The 16417-nt window shown below is 33.9% G+C and overlaps 1 protein-coding gene across 2 annotated transcripts in view; it reads left to right on the forward strand.

The window, feature by feature from the left end:
- Positions 1-16417, forward strand: part of LOC140040806 (alsin-like) — a 42891-nt gene that overhangs the window by 6165 nt on the left and 20309 nt on the right. The window contains exons 4-17 of one of the 2 annotated variants that reach the window (XM_072087021.1): positions 3015-3086; positions 4219-4331; positions 4925-5105; positions 5239-5410; positions 6719-6974; positions 7608-7770; positions 8238-8369; positions 8598-8726; positions 8923-8952; positions 10596-10640; positions 12333-12403; positions 12890-13180; positions 14355-14420; positions 14735-14836. In XM_072087021.1, coding sequence (XP_071943122.1) covers positions 3015-3086; positions 4219-4331; positions 4925-5105; positions 5239-5410; positions 6719-6974; positions 7608-7770; positions 8238-8369; positions 8598-8726; positions 8923-8952; positions 10596-10640; positions 12333-12403; positions 12890-13180; positions 14355-14420; positions 14735-14836 — 1823 coding nt within the window. The remainder of the gene's footprint in view (positions 1-3014; positions 3087-4218; positions 4332-4924; positions 5106-5238; positions 5411-6718; positions 6975-7607; positions 7771-8237; positions 8370-8597; positions 8727-8922; positions 8953-10595; positions 10641-12332; positions 12404-12889; positions 13181-14354; positions 14421-14734; positions 14837-16417) is intronic. The other variant, XM_072087022.1, reaches the window with a different exon arrangement.

Below are 16417 nucleotides of genomic sequence, written 5' to 3' on the forward strand. Positions count from 1 at the left end.
CTAAACTATTTAAGCTATCCATACATAGCGCCCTCATTTGTTATAAGTCCACCCTAAATGTGATGAAACACCGTTTGTGATTGGTCAATACTCACGGTAGTAACCTAGTAACTATTACGCGCTGAACATCCGGTGATTCGGCTCCTCGAAGATCGAGAGAAGACGAATTGTTTATTCGGCCTACCTGATTATAATATTATTATTAATAGGCTTATTGATGGAAATTCTTCTGTTAATTTAAACGACCTAGGCCTAAGTGAATATTTTATTGCCAAGGAATCATTAATTAGTAATTATCTGTATATTATTCTTCGCAAGGTAAGGTGTCTAGGCAGGCTTGTTTTAAATACAATACAAATACTATAGGAGGCCTAGCCTAGCTTCACCTAACCCAGCAGACTTGTTCTTGGCTATATAATATAACAGATATTGCCTTTTATATCGGTTAAATATAAGATTTGACATCCCCTCGGGAATGATATTAAGTTCTCGGGGAATATATATTTCCCTCAGCTGGCGCTTCGGGAAATATATATTCCCTCGAACTTAATATCATTCCCTCGGGGATGTCAAATCTTATATTTAACCTCTAAGCAGTCAATATCTGTATAATATGTACCTGAAAAAAAATTAAAAGCAAAAAAAAAGGCATAGTACAGTTATGTCAGACAAAATGGTTTTTGGTTCAATTTAACAGTTTATTTTGTCTTATATTTATAAGTGAAACCATTATTTTTGTTTCTACTATGGAAGTGATTAACTTGATTAAAACTACAAAATGGCCTATTCAAAGTCTGATTTTATAAATCTTCATTTTTCATATTTTTGGGGGACAATACATCTTTAATAAAACTAAAGACTGATCTTAAATATTGTTTTAGAAATCCCAATTGATTCCAGTCTTGATCGTCAACACTCGTTTTAATACAGTTTCCATGTAGCAGTATTCATTCACAGTCCCACTCTGACGACATTATAGTAGTCCCTGAATGGTGTGCCTTTGATTACTCTATCATGGTGACGTCATTGCACAATCGCCACCAAATGAGGAACTGGTTTTATTTTGAGTAAAAAAACATGCAACATGGCCTTTTGATTTTTGAATTATTTGTTGTTTTGAATTAGAAAACAGGAGCGAATACTGTTTACTAGCCCAGCGGTTTAAACTCATTAAATACAGTTGTATTTCATATACAGTAGCAGCAATTAGATTGTTATTTGTAGAACCTACATTTAGCGTTGCATTCAACACCTCTAGTGTAAGAATATGCACACTGTATAAATACGGTAGTGGTGATGCTGTTAATCTGTGGGTATTTATAATAAATATCCCATACAGTCCCATATCTTATGTTTGGCTTATTAAATACTATAAATCATGAAATTTAATTTGTTAGGAACTATCATTCGCATCCGACAGCAAGTAACTCGCACATAACAGGATGAATAAACTATTTTATAATTTGTTGAGATTGATTTGAGGCTTAGAGAGTGGAGTTAAAATATGAGTTATAATCCTTGCAATACAGTAGGTCAGGATTGAACTCTGGACCTAGCTTAGGATTGAACCTTTGGATTGGAAGGCAAGCATGTTAACTCCACTATGATCAGGAAACTGTAAAGCTCTGTAGGTGTAGATAGAGTTTAATGTTGATCTAATATTAGAGATTTTACACAGATGGTTTGAAGTTACTATTTCACATGGGAGGATCGTAGGTATCAAAAAGTAGTTTATAAATTCATTTTAGCAGTCAAAATGGGCAGTGCACGCACCTAGTATAACCCACCTATATCCACCCTTGTATGTACCAATCGTTAACTATCATGCAATGACATGCGAGGTAAAATGAACCAGTTAAATGACAAGATACAGTATAGGGCCTACTGTACATACTGTATATTCACTAGGCAGTACGGTTAATGGTTAAATACCTCTCAAATTCATGTAGTCTTGCTTTAAGGGTCTTTCACACCTGTTCCGGCACGGTTCCGGTGCGGCGGCGGAAAATCCAATCGAACGTCAATGTTTCGTTTTCACGCGGCTACGCGCATATCGATTGGCGCATAGCCGCGTGAAAAGGAAACATTGATGTTCGATTCGCCGGACCGGATCTGTGCCGTAACAGGTGTGAAAGACCCTTTACTATACTGGCTGAAATTATCCATACTTAAATAATTGCTTGAGTGACAAAATTGTTTAAACTATGACCTACTGTAGACGGTTCAAACCATGTCAAATCTTAGCTATTCTAAATGATGAAGATTATCTGCCTTGCTGTTATGTTAAGCATGGGTTGATTATTATTAACTCTGTCGAGTGTGTGTACAAATCCTATATATCAATCAATCGTTTTATAGCCTAGTATGTTGTAAATAACTACTGTTATTGTAAAGCTAGTGGGATTATTTTAACATGTTACAAAATAAACAAAATAATTTTAGAAACAGCAAGGAATCCAATGTTGCTTTTAACATCAACAGAATAATCTCTCTGTTTGTACAGTAGGCCTATATAGTAATTCTGTTTTTTATGACTTCTGTAGGCAAATAATGAATGCTTGATTTTAGACGTATTGTAGTTAAGTTGCCAGAACATTTGAGGTTTTAACGAATGAAAATAATACCCTCATTAAATGAAGAAACATTCATTATTTGTTTAACAAAATGATCATTTAATTTGAGGATTGTGGTTTACAATCTTCAATAATTAGGCCTACTCTATTGAACCCCATGAGTGCTTTTTTCGTTATGCGGATGCATATTTGTACTATACTGCATGTTCATTTTTGTTGTTGCTTTAGATGTTAAACAAATTGAATGCTTTTAAATTTGTGTAATTCTAATGGAACAAATATTTTCATTCGGTGAAATTTGAAATGTTCTATTTTCATGAGACTTACCTCATAGAAATATTTGTACCATTGCATTCATAAACATTCATTAATTGTAAATTACAAGCTCACTATTTTAAAGTAAACTTTGATTCAATGAAAGAAATTATTTTTTTTACACAGATATACACATGGGGTTCTAACACAGATGGTCAGTTAGGTCATACTGGACAGTTGGTACCAAAAAAAGTAAAGGTAGGATTAATATTTGTATAATAAATTATTTATTGTTATTGATTTACAGTATTTATTGATTATACAGTATTATGTTTTGCATGTTTATCGTGAATTAGAAAATAGATTGTAGGAGAAACAAGAAATGGTCATACGGTCTTGAAAGACCAGTTTTCATCGGATCACTGAAGTTAAGAAATGTTGAGCCCTGTTGAATTCTTGGGTGGGAAACCATATGGGAATGTCGCGTCAGGTGCTTTATAAACCGGAGAGTGATGGTGAAATAATAAGGAATCGGACTAGCATGTGATAAGCATTGGCTTAAGTCTATCTGTACCATTGCATCCATAGTCAAGATGATTTACTCTCTCATTTCTCGGATGTGACGTTAACCTGTTGGTTCTGTATATATATATAGTGCTAGAACTTGATACACTATTTCAAAAGAGTAGAGGATTGTCTCCATGTGTGCTGATTTATGTAGGCGCTGCACTGCTGGCTTCTGTGAATCCGTAGAGGGCCTAATCCAAATTTCCTTCTTTCCCAGTATAGCATGAGGATGATAATTTTAATAAATACCTGCACCTTTCCGTTAAACATGTTTTAAACTGCTGTCAAGACAAAAAGTGAAACAACCTGGTTGGCACCCAGTATTGTTTTTAAGGGATTCTACCTAAAAGCTTTCCTTTTTTTATTTCCCTTTTCCATAACTTTTGGTGACATTCTATACCAAATAGGTCTGAAAATAACTTATTGACTTGTATCATTAATAAAATGAAAAACTAATACATTACAAATATTTTTTTTACAACATAACATTTTATAGTGTATCTTAAAAACAGTGATTAATATATTTATATCCTCAGATCAATACTTACAGTCAACATTGGATGAAAAATATAAAACTGCAAATATACAGCTTCTATTATTAGCTAGCTTCAGTGCAATTAATATTGCAGACCAGTGCTGTATATCCACATACGATATTCGTACAGTATCGATTGAACATCTATTTTTATTAACACAAAAATCTATTTTTAGTAGCACAAACATCTATTTTTATTACCACAAACATCTATTTTTAGCAGCACAAACATCTATTTTTAGTAACACAAACATATATATTTTTAGTAACTAAAACATCTATTTTTAGATTCCCAATGGTGCGGTTGTCTGGGATGCAGCAGCAGGTTCTGCCCACACTCTGTTACTGGCTGATGGAAGTGCTAACCAGCCTGATATCTACTATTTAGGCAAGCAGCCAAGGTACACTACAAAGAAGCCATTATTAGATTACTGTGAACATTAAGGTGCATGTTCAGACTTCTGCTTTCTTGAATGAAATGCAGGTTTCAGTCCCTGGTCGGTATTATGGAGCTCGACACCACTTACTGATGCACTGAGATAATAATTATATAATGCTGTCTAAGCTTGTTATTTCTAGGTGTACAATACAGTACACTTTTATTGGCTGAATTTAGATTTCTAGGTATAAGCTTGGTTCCCACTAAAGACGCAGCGCAAAGATGTAGACACAGTAAAAGTTACTTTACCAATGACAAGCGACAGTTCAAATAATCCATGGCTTGTGATTGGTCAAATCACTTGCGTTGTATTACTTTGTGTTGCGTCTCTACTGGGAACAAACTATGGGTTAAAGATTTTCTTTGATTATTCTGCCTATAAACAAGGCTTTGGTGTTGCTTATTTCATAATTTATAACATGTACAGTAATAATGAATAGGAAGTAATACGCTATAACAATAATAACAGAGGATCCTTTGTATTGAAATTGAATTACATTTGCATACAATTTAATACTTTTTTCTTCTTTATTTTACTTTATTTGTGGAAAATAGTTTAGCAGAACTAAAAGAAGCCAAGGCCCAATTAAGTGACAAAGACACAGGTAAAGATGCTGCAAGGGAAGGCAGCGCAAAAAGTCGAAAGCAAGCCACGTCGAGCATCACCAAGGGGCCTACGGTCAAATATGCAGCCAGAGCAAAACAACCAGAAAGAATGGCATTTATCAGGAAAGAGGTATTACAAATATACTTTTGATTTCATTTGCATTTATTATTGATCTAATAACAGAACAAACCATTGAATCATGACTTGCATTTGGAGTCAGTTTTAACTTGTATTTGTTTCTAATACTGATATGTCATTACAGTGTGGTTGGGCATTAGGTGTTGCAGCAGGTAGCGATTCCTGTGCTTGTGTATCTGATCGTAACACAAACGGTTTGGTGGCAGGCTTGTGTGAGTTTGCGTCGATGGAGCGTAGTCTATTCTCACAGCTGAGCACTCTCAAGTCAGTCGTTATCAGATCTTTACAAACAACAGGTCAGTGTACTTTACAACATTACTTTCTTCTTTTGATGCTATGACATATTTTTGTTATACTTTTTGCATTATTTGCCCAATACAGTAAAACCAGAAAATAAATTTTGATAGTAATTGAAATTTGCAAAAGTGTCATGATGTTCAGTATTGGTTATGCAAAATACAGTATAGAGTACTACAAGCACTTTACAGTACATGTGTGTCTATAGAGTACTACAAGCACTTTACAGTACATGTGTGTCTATAGAGTACTACAAGCACTTTACAGTACATGTGTGTCTATAGAGTACTACAAGCACTTTACAGTACATGTGTGTCTATAGAGTACTACAAGCACTTTACAGTACATGTGTGTCTATAGAGTACTACAAGCACTTTACAGTACATGTGTGTCTATAGAGTACTACAAGCACTTTACAGTACATGTGTGTCTATAGAGTACTACAAGCACTTTACAGTACATGTGTGTCTATAGAGTACTACAAGCACTTTACAGTACATGTGTGTCTATAGAGTACTACAAGCACTTTACAGTACATGTGTGTCTATAGAGTACTACAAGCACTTTACAGTACATGTGTGTCTATAGAGTACTACAAGCACTTTACAGTACATGTGTGTCTACTGCTTAAGCCTGGTTTCCATAAAATCGCTACACGACAGATCGTAGCGATTCTATGGAAACGCTAGAATTTATCGGGGATCTAGTACGCGAGCGCTAAATATTCTTTGGTACGCGTATACGATTCATCGCCGACAAAATCGGCAAAGTTGAACATGGTTGAACTTTGCCGATATGACTGCGATGAATCGGGGAGCCTTCCCGATTGCGTCGGCGACATCTGCGTGTGTAGCAATTTTAATGGAAACGCTGTAGCGATTTAATGGAAACCAGGCTTTATAAAGCGATAGCTATTTTGTTTGCTTTATCACATTCAGTTAACAAAAGGATAAGATTCAAGATTATTTGTTCATCCATAAAATACTGTACTGTACAATGATGCCTGGGAATTGGGTCAAACAAATGCAAGCACCTTGCAGTACACGTACACGTGCACCTACTACTGATAAAGCTGTCAATCTTGTTACATTGCTGTATTTAATTGTACTTTATTTTTCAAATTCATGAAAGTTGATGTCGCGAAAATGGCCGTATAACCAATTCGTGAAGGTTTCATGTCGCAAAAGTTTCTGGTTTTACAGTATTACTTTATTTTACTATAAGCTACTCTCTCTACTGTTTGTTTCCTCTTTTTATGACCTTAATAATCTTGATTTGTTTATATTATTTTGTCATTTTAAAAACAGAAATATCCAAAAGTCTGCTTGGCAGTATCTACGAACAGCCCTACCAAGATTTTCTTGATACCTTTAATGGCATCTCTAACATCGTATATCAGACATCCATACAATTGACATCAGTCCTCCAGCAACGACTTGATTTGGCAGAGTTATTGCTATTGAAGAACAGAGTTGAATATATTGAGATCTTCAGAAAATACTCCAAAGCTCTTAGTCAACTTATTAACATTGCAGGCTTTTCTCACTTGGGCAAGCTAGCAAGGTACAGTTATTGTGTAAAGCCAGATTTGGAGCTTTCAATTTGTTGACAACCTTTGACCTAGGACTTCCATGTAAATTATGCATTACATCATTTGTCAAAATTCATTGTCCGCTAATTTTTTTTACCTGTATCCCAAATGAAAATTGAAATGCGAATAATATACTATCCATGAAAAAAATTTAAGGTTGTCATCTGAACCAAAATTGGTCCAAAACAAACAGTACCTCCCGACGTCATAGGTCCTAGGTCGTAATCAAAGTCTCAATAAACATGGGCAGTGTCACTATCTAATCACCAGAGCCATAAATAAAGCTATGTCTACCTATCAAACTTTATGACAAAAATGTGATGTGCTCATATATGGACACGATGATGTCATAACACTATCTTTGGGCACATCACACTTTTTTTGTCAAACTAGTTTGATGGTGTAGACAGCTGAGCTTTAAAAGAGTTAAAATATTTCCCACATAGATCCAAATTTTGTATCAAGCATGTGGTCTCTGTCGGCATTTGACAAATACAGTAAGTCTTTTAGTGTTGTAGAGCACATATTGTCTATGATGTATATGAGTGCATTAGTATCCAATGTACCATTTATGTTTGCTGAAATAACATTTATATTTTTTGCAGTGAGGCTTTGAGCAAACATGAGGCCTTATTGTCAGACATGGCAAATGGAGATGTGAAAGTTGACAACTGTGGTAGTATACTGAGAACTCTGTTTAAGCGACCAGTTGATAGGATCTTAGTTTATAGTGATGTTTTGCATAGGCTTAGCCAGTTGTACTCACCGGTAAGCAAAGAAGTAATAAAAGCATTAAAGCTCCAAATGTCAAATAGTTATGGATAGACCATATAAACCCAATGTTGGTATAGTTTTTAGGTCAACTCTACAACAATAAATTCTTTTTCAAAATGCATTTTAAAGAGTGGAAACTGGTTTTAACCTCTGCAACCTAAAGAAAATTCTGGATTGAGAGAGAGTATCCCGCACTCAAGCTTCTTTTGACTTCTGTAATAAAGTTAGTTCCACTTTAGTACCTGATTCTGCTCAAATCAGATACGATAATTTTAACCTTTGATCTGAATGACAAATTTTGCGCTGTGATTGTAAACTTGGTTCTTCGGTAATGACTGCTCACTTTATTTTTATTAATTATCTGATTGGTTAACTTAACCAATAATTTTTGTTATGGCTGCGGAAACACAGCCAAAATAATAATAAATGTGTAATATATCAATCTATTATTGTGTTGTCAGGAATCTCAAGAATGTTCATTGCTAAGGGATACAACTGCATTGTGGGACAACCTATCAAAGGAAGTAAAGAAGCAACAAGATATAGCTGAAGAGACTAGAGCATTCTGGGAATCTTGTCCAGCTAAACTACAGGTAAAGATTGTTATCGTAGAGATACAGGATTCTATTACGATTTTGTATACAAGGAACGTCCACTGGTGTGTCTGATTCGGCAATGTGCTGCTACCATATTATGTAGCCCTGTCCATCGGTGAATCATATTATTAGTTGTGATTTCATTGAACTTTAACTTGTACTTGTATTGATACAAGCATTAGTATGATCTATAATTCTTTTTCTATGAAAATAACATTTGAACAGGAAAATATTAAAAGTGCCGACCGGAGGGTTATCCGAGACAGTAGACAGCAGTTGCTACAGCTGGTGAATGGAAGCAGGCTATCTGTTCATTGGTTCCTACTATTTAGCGATGTATTTGTACATGTCCAGGTAATTTTATAAATGTATTTTATTCATATTTATCACTTTTTGTTATATTGCCACAACATGTTAATACACATCTTTTTAGAGAGATTGCATTTTAAAATTTAATGATTTCAAATTATTATGGTTTTTTTGTACTTTATAAAAATAGTTGTAGGTTCAAATCCTTTAGTAGTCTGCCTGTTTTTTCGTTTACTTTTAGAACTTTCTTGTAAGAATTGGTAAAGCAAAGGTAACATTTGAGTTAACTAACCATTAGACCACTTTTATTAACAAAATTAATAGTTTTGTTTTCTCATCATTATGATTTTTACCTCTTTTTTTTTTGCTGTCATCAAATTTTTAAAAATGTATTCCATGGAATCTAAAAATAATTATTTTGTCGTGATTCTGTAAACTTCATTTCAACATTGCACCTGTTATGCCGTAAATTACTATTAATTTTTTCCCTAAGACCTTGTTCACACTAGCAGATCTCGGAGGTTACTTTTAGTATGATCTCAATCCTATTTGACCAATCCAGATAGTGTAAGTTATCAAGAATGGAAATGGTAGCCATTTGACCCTGTTTTCTATAAAAGTCAATTAACCCCTAGTATTCATTTGTTTTATCAGTGTTACAGCTCCAGATAGTATATTCATTTTTTTTTCGTGTGAGAATTCCGGATATGACCTCAGGGATTGTGTATTTTGGATCAAGAATGAACTGTATGGATACAGACCATTTACTTTTAGACATGCTAACTATTAGATTGCATGTGTGACTAAGCTTAAATAATTCTATATCTACTACCACTCATGGGTAACAATTGCTTCAAGCTATTTGGGTACATTACACAAACAACAATTTTTATGGCTAAAACATTTTTAGATTCCCATTTTTTATTTTCCTTTGCTAATGTCTTTTTTTATTTTACATTTTACACTTCATTTTTTACAAGCTCATTTTACTGTACAATATTGAAATTGGAACCAGTTCTGTAAAACATCTAAAAATCAAATGAATATTCTGTGTTATTGTTTGTAATATCCAAAATATACCATAGAACTCGGTTCAGGCTGCTCTTCCAGGTCAAAGCAATTAGCACTTTAGCCTTAGATATTTCATACCATCCAGTATACAATATTTGCAATATCTACACCTTTTACAGCTCAGTTTTTTCAGATTTTTATTTTTATACTTATTTAATTAGCGCACATATTCAAACCATATCACCCGTTTGTGACATCAGAAATTATTTATTTTAAAGAAAGGGTTTTATACAGCATACAGTAAATCAGATAAATGTTATTGTTATAATAAAACTGGAATTAAGATTGTGCTTTTGCCATCCAAACATGACCTACTTGTTTCTGAACAGGGTCAACTAGAAAAATGTGCTTGCTTGTTAATCTGTAGTAATAAGTACTTTTAGATTTTTTCTTGCTGCTACCTATGATATGCGCATGTGCTAGGCGACTCGCCAAATTGAGCACATGTTCAGTGGTATTTTGGCATTCGCTCTCTGACATGAGTACATAGGTCATAACAATGCAAACGTTTACCAAAATCATGGTGGAGAATGATCTCGCAATGATTTTCTGAGAATGTAGTAAAGTGAATATCAGCCTTCGTTCAGAAAATTAAGGATCTAGGCCTAATATCCCAAGGTCATTACGTCATATGTCACTGGCACGTTAACGTAAATGTCCAACTAAATCTAAATATATCTGTTGACGAGTAACAGTCGACTATGATCCATGTGAACGTGAACTTTGTTTACTTTCACTCATGTCTAAAAGTCCTTAGTGTTGCATGTTTGTCAAAATATTTATATGTGGTTAAAAAATGATTACTTATGAACAATATTTGTTTTTATTTTATCGACACAAAAGACTGACAAAAAGCTTCCCCTGAATCCAAACGAGGATACTGATGAGGTATCAATACATTTATTGTCTGTCTGCTTGCATCATTTCTCCCCTGTTATAGTCATTGACTCTATGTTGTACCATTTATTATTATTCCACATGTTTGTTGTATTAAAAAACTTTCATATTTAACTTGGTTCCATGCTATTTTGTGAAGATCAGAGCGCTCTTAAGTGATTTATTGTTAGAAATTTTCTAGCAACACAACACAAAGAGATAAATGCACCGCCAGTAATTTTACCAATCACGACGCGATAGATCATCTAAACAGTCACTTGTGATTGGTCAACTCACTTGCATTGCTTCCAAGTTGGAACCAAGCTTTATAAGTAGATTTAATGTCTCTTTTATAGATACTGCTACTGTATTTGTTGAACAATAATTCTTTTAACAATTATTGTTTTACGATTTTATTTTAATTCAATTATACATCCAACAGTGAGGTGCCAATTACAGGATGTCATAGATAAACATTTAAATATAAAATGCATAAAACAATAATATTCAAAAAGATAAAAATGCTTTCATACATAATTGCAGAATATAATATAAATTAAAAAATGTATACACATTAAGATTTCTTAATTTTCTAATCTTCTATATTATGTAAAACCAGGGAATACAGTAGCTCCTCATAACTCTTCATTCAACAAATTATCTTAGTTTCAAACAACTGCTAATTATCAATTAAGTTAATTCAAAACATTAAACCATGGTTATATACAAATATAAATCCTCTATAAACTACATGCTTGTTATTGAGTCATTGTGCTTATTATTTAAACCATCTTTTATTGCCTGATTTTTAATGAACTATATTATTGTGTGTATTTTAGTATAGCTTTTAAATAGAGGTATGATTCCAATTAAGGACAGTTCTGGTCTTTAATTAGATGATCACTATTAAAGCACTAATATTCATCCAGGCTATACACTGTCTGTAGAGGAATTATTACATGTATTGAACTTTAATTGGAAGCAGACCTTATTCACATTGGTAGTTATAGGGAGCCTATCGATTTGCAATGATGGGACTACCTAATACCTACACATTTTAGGGCATTGTCTGAACCCAGAAATCACCACTGTAGAGTCAAGAAGCATTTTCCAGCTTCCTCGCATGCTGTCAAAATTAATTGTTGGTTGTTGGTCATTGCAAATCGAAAGCTTTCTTATAGTCCTTGTTCCACCATATTAACACTGGCACACTTGGCATGTCTGTATTTATTTCACCAAACCGCACATATGTATTTCAAAGATTATATTTCTTGTGTTATGTATATTGATTTAATTGTGCGATGTAGTATAATATTGTATTATAATGATAAAATTGTAATGTATAAAAATGAAATTTTATATTTTATATCAATGCAATACTGGTGGTGTGATGTGACTCATGAACTTCATTGCTCATAAAAAGGAAAAATATGTTTTACCAATTTTTCACCCTCCCAGGGACTACATCTACATTAGAAATATGTGTTCAGTTTACAATTATAATGGGAAAGGTTGCTGTTCATTTTTAAATAATAAACATATTGGTTGCACCATACAGATATTGTACTTTGATATTTTTCTATTTAATTTAATAGAATTTAAAATGCACTTTCAAAACTTTTTTATTTGTATTGCTATATTTTACTATTCATTTTTTTGTTTCAATTATGTATGTATTAAATAGATAACATGTTTATTTTGTAGAGTGTATCTCATTATATCTACCCACTGAATTTGGTTTGGGCAGAGCCGGTCCAAGATTCTCAACAGCACAAGTAAGCAAACATTTTTGTTAAACTATAAATTAATTAATATATTAATTATTGCTAGGATCTTAAATCTGTCTAGCTGATGAATGTTGTGTATAACCAGTTAAAAATGTGTACTGTGAAAGCTACAATTGTACTGGACTTATTTTAGTAAGGAAAAGGAGGAGGGAAATCTTACTGCTAACCACACAGGGATTTTCTTGGCTTGGTGAGTTTACCCAGCTCAAAGTAGGACTGAACCATGAAAAGCATGTATGTGACTAGGATAGTTTTACCAAACGATTGTAATTTTTTGACTTCCCATACGTTTTACAGGAGAAATACATTATATTTAGTGCCAGAGGTCAATAAATTCTTTCCTACTAAAAAAATTAATTTTGTAAACTATTGAGAAAACATGAGTGGGCAAGCTTAATTGTGTCCATTTAAATATTATGGATTTAAAATATATATGTTTAGAGTACTTAACCTTTACTCTACTGTATTTTAAAGGAACACAATTCGTCTAACAATGGTAGAAGAAACGCTGCTTTTGTCGACGTCAACACCTGAAGAAAAGTCAGAGTGGCTATGGTGTATTAATCACGCCATTGACACAGTCCTCAATAACAGACTCTCTCTAGACAAACCTGACAGTGCCGCGCCCCCATCACCATTCATGAGCAACGGACAGCGTGTCCCTCCAAAGCTTCACAGAAATGGCTCTTATAAGTTTATCTCGCATCCTAAATTCAAAGATGCTACATATGATGGCGCATGGTGCCTTGGGAAACCTCATGGAAGGTAAAGTTTTTAAATTGAGTACATTTATTCATCAAATGGACACTACAGATTGATGTAAATTAGATGGTCCATCTAGGTCGTGCCCACAGATGGTTCTCGAATACACATAAATTCAGCGTAAAAAAACTGGCGATTTCAAATGTACGTACCACAGGACTATAAAATACATGTTTACAGAAACGAATAAATAGACATGGTGATTTGTATGTAGTCAACTAAAATTAACACCCTGGGAATTACTTCCGAAAAAGAATCTATCACAAAATGAGTTCAACTTTTTGTGTCAAATTTAAACAAACCCAATTTGTGTTCTGTGAAGGATGGGGAAGAGGATGGGTGCAAAGAGGAACAATTTGTTTAATATTATATTCTTTTATCCTCTCAGTAACGAAATGTTTGTTTTCATGTTTTATAAATAATATACCAGTAAATAATTTGTTGGAACTGTCACGGTCATAGACGACTTGCAATAGTCGACTGTAACTAACAGTTTGCTAATATTTTAAATCGAATAGTAAAGGTCATGTAACGATACACCACTACGATGTTTATATTTTTTGTAATTATTAAGTAATATACACGTTGATGAGAAGCAACTGTCAGTAACGAAATATTTGTTTTCATTATTGTTTTATAAATAATATACCACTAAACACTGTAAAACGTAATTTGTTGAAACTGTCACTATCATAGTCGATTGAAATAGTAAAGTACATGTAACAATATACCACTACAACGTTTAAATTGTTTTGTAATTGTTAATACAAACGTTGAGAAGCAACTGTCAGTAATTGTGATGCTGTATTCGAGCTGTTTATTACCAATTTTTAGCTATTAAAAACAATTATCAAAGGAGGAGGAGATAGGAAAATGCAAAGCATCTTCGTATTATTGTGTGCTGGTATTTTTCAGCATCGACATCCGTTAGGGGTGTTTTTCGATCATGGTATGTATACGCTGTGTTGAACCTCAATTCGCTTTAATCGTCAATAACTAATTATCTAACTCAACTTAATTAGTAAACAGGTTACAATAGGTGGTTTAAGTTAATGTTGAATGTGTGAACCAACTTTATATACCATTAAGTACAAATTCTAGAAGTAATGCGCGATTTACTGAATTTTGCACTTGCGCAAATTTATACATAGATAACAGAACTTCTTTTTTTTTTTAGAGGTAAACTTACCTGGCCTGATGGAAAGTTTTATCATGGTAACTTTGTACATGGTGTCCAGCACGGGTAAGATTATTTTTTATAGTACATAATATATATATACAAGATAAAGTGAATTAATTGACCCTAAATGCTCACTACATGTACATGAAAATGAACTCGATACAAAGTAGTCACCTTTTCCAGTTTGAGGACTGTTCCATTATTTTGATAGGGTTGTTAAAGATTTTATTATTTTGATAAAGTATTCTCTCCAGAGAAAGAGAGCTATTGTTGGTTGATATTCAGGGAGATGGCACTCATAGGTTACAAACATAACTGTTTGGTTTTTGACGATTACATATTATTGAGTATCATTTTACTTCTTTTGTTTATTATAGGTATGGTATCAGCAGTATTCCTAGTATTGATGGAAAGGGTTACAATGAAAAATATGAAGGCCAATGGTTAGAAGGCAAAAAAGAAGTCTTTGGTAGTCTTAGGTAATTATTATTATTAATAGTGCTAGAACTGTCACCATAATAATATACATTGTTATATTTAAAAATGTATTATAACTACTAAACTATAACTGTACTACCAAGCCATTGCTAACTAGTCTTGTAGGTTCATGATTACAAAAATACATTCTGAAGATTCTCTATAAACTTACCCAACCTTATAATTCCCACCATCTCACTCCTATTTATTAAAAATACTGTCAAGATTTGTATGAAACATGCCAAGCAATGAAATAGTCACCATGCAGGGAGGATCCGGAATTTTGAAATAGGGTAGGGTAGGGTCCAGACACTAAGTATTTGAGCCACATGCTTTCTATGGTGCAGCCGGTGGTGAAATGAATTTAGGTAAATGACACCATAGATGGTCGGAAATAAAAATGGCACCTCCCACTAGTTTAGTTGGCCCGGAAATACTCATATGTATCGAACCTAAATTCGTGCCTGCCATTGTGATATGATTCAGTATGTTATCATCTGCAGGGCAGATTATGTTTGTTATGTTTATTTGATAGGACGATTGTGGGTCACATGGTGTGCAATAGTATACAAATAATTAATGTTTATGAGTGCAATGGTACAAATAATGGCACGAGGTGAATGATGAAAGGTTATATCAACGAGGCAAAGCCGAGTTGATATAACCTTTCATCATTCACCAAGTGCCATTATTTGTACCATTACACGAATACAAAACATTCATTATTTGTTTTATATAACATCTAAATAACAAACAAAAATGTTTCAAAAAGTACTATTTAACGATCGTTGAATAGTGCGTACTATTGCACGCCATGTGACCCACATTCGTCCAATCAAATGACAGGAATTTATATAGGTGTTATATAATACCAACTATTAAACGATCGTTTAATAGTACTTTTTTTTAAACGAAATTTATAGCCATGCTGAGCCTAGCTGTGCTGGGCCAGACGAATATATATCGCACGGATGAACTGAAAAAGAAGGAAAAACCAGCCTTGCTGGGCACAGCCGGGCCGGGCCGGACCAGGCCGAGACTAACCTAGCTGCTAGTCTGGTAGGGTCGGGCCTAACCTAGCCTAGCCTAAGGCCGAGTTTAGCCTAATATAAATAAAATAAAAATAAAAAACAGAAATGAACCAGAAAAGGCCAAGGATGCAGCGTGTATGAAGCAAAATCTCCCCTTCTAGTATGGTTAATATGTCACAAGTCACACACAAGTCACAAATCAGTTTATTTTGATCCATAAATAAAACTAAAAAATACAAAGCAAAAAATATACAAAAGGACCAGGGAGACTTCCATTAAGGCCAAAAGCCGCATGCATGGAAGCCACCCGAACATTTTAAATAATATATAAGTCTGTATATGGTTAAGATCAGATTTACCGTCATCATAAACAACGTTTATTATACTGCAAGTAATGTTTCGAGGCATCTGTGTGATATGCTCGACGCCACCACCCACTGTGCGGACAAGCCGTAATCCCTCAGATGGTAGCATCGCATCACTGGCTTCTCAACCAAGTGCATGAACCAACGGTCTAAATCTGCGGTTACTCTCATACTGAGCAGGATTACT

The sequence above is a fragment of the Antedon mediterranea genome, chromosome 2 (genome assembly GCF_964355755.1).
Source record: "Antedon mediterranea chromosome 2, ecAntMedi1.1, whole genome shotgun sequence".
In the NCBI taxonomy this organism is placed as follows: Eukaryota; Metazoa; Echinodermata; class Crinoidea; order Comatulida; family Antedonidae; genus Antedon; species Antedon mediterranea.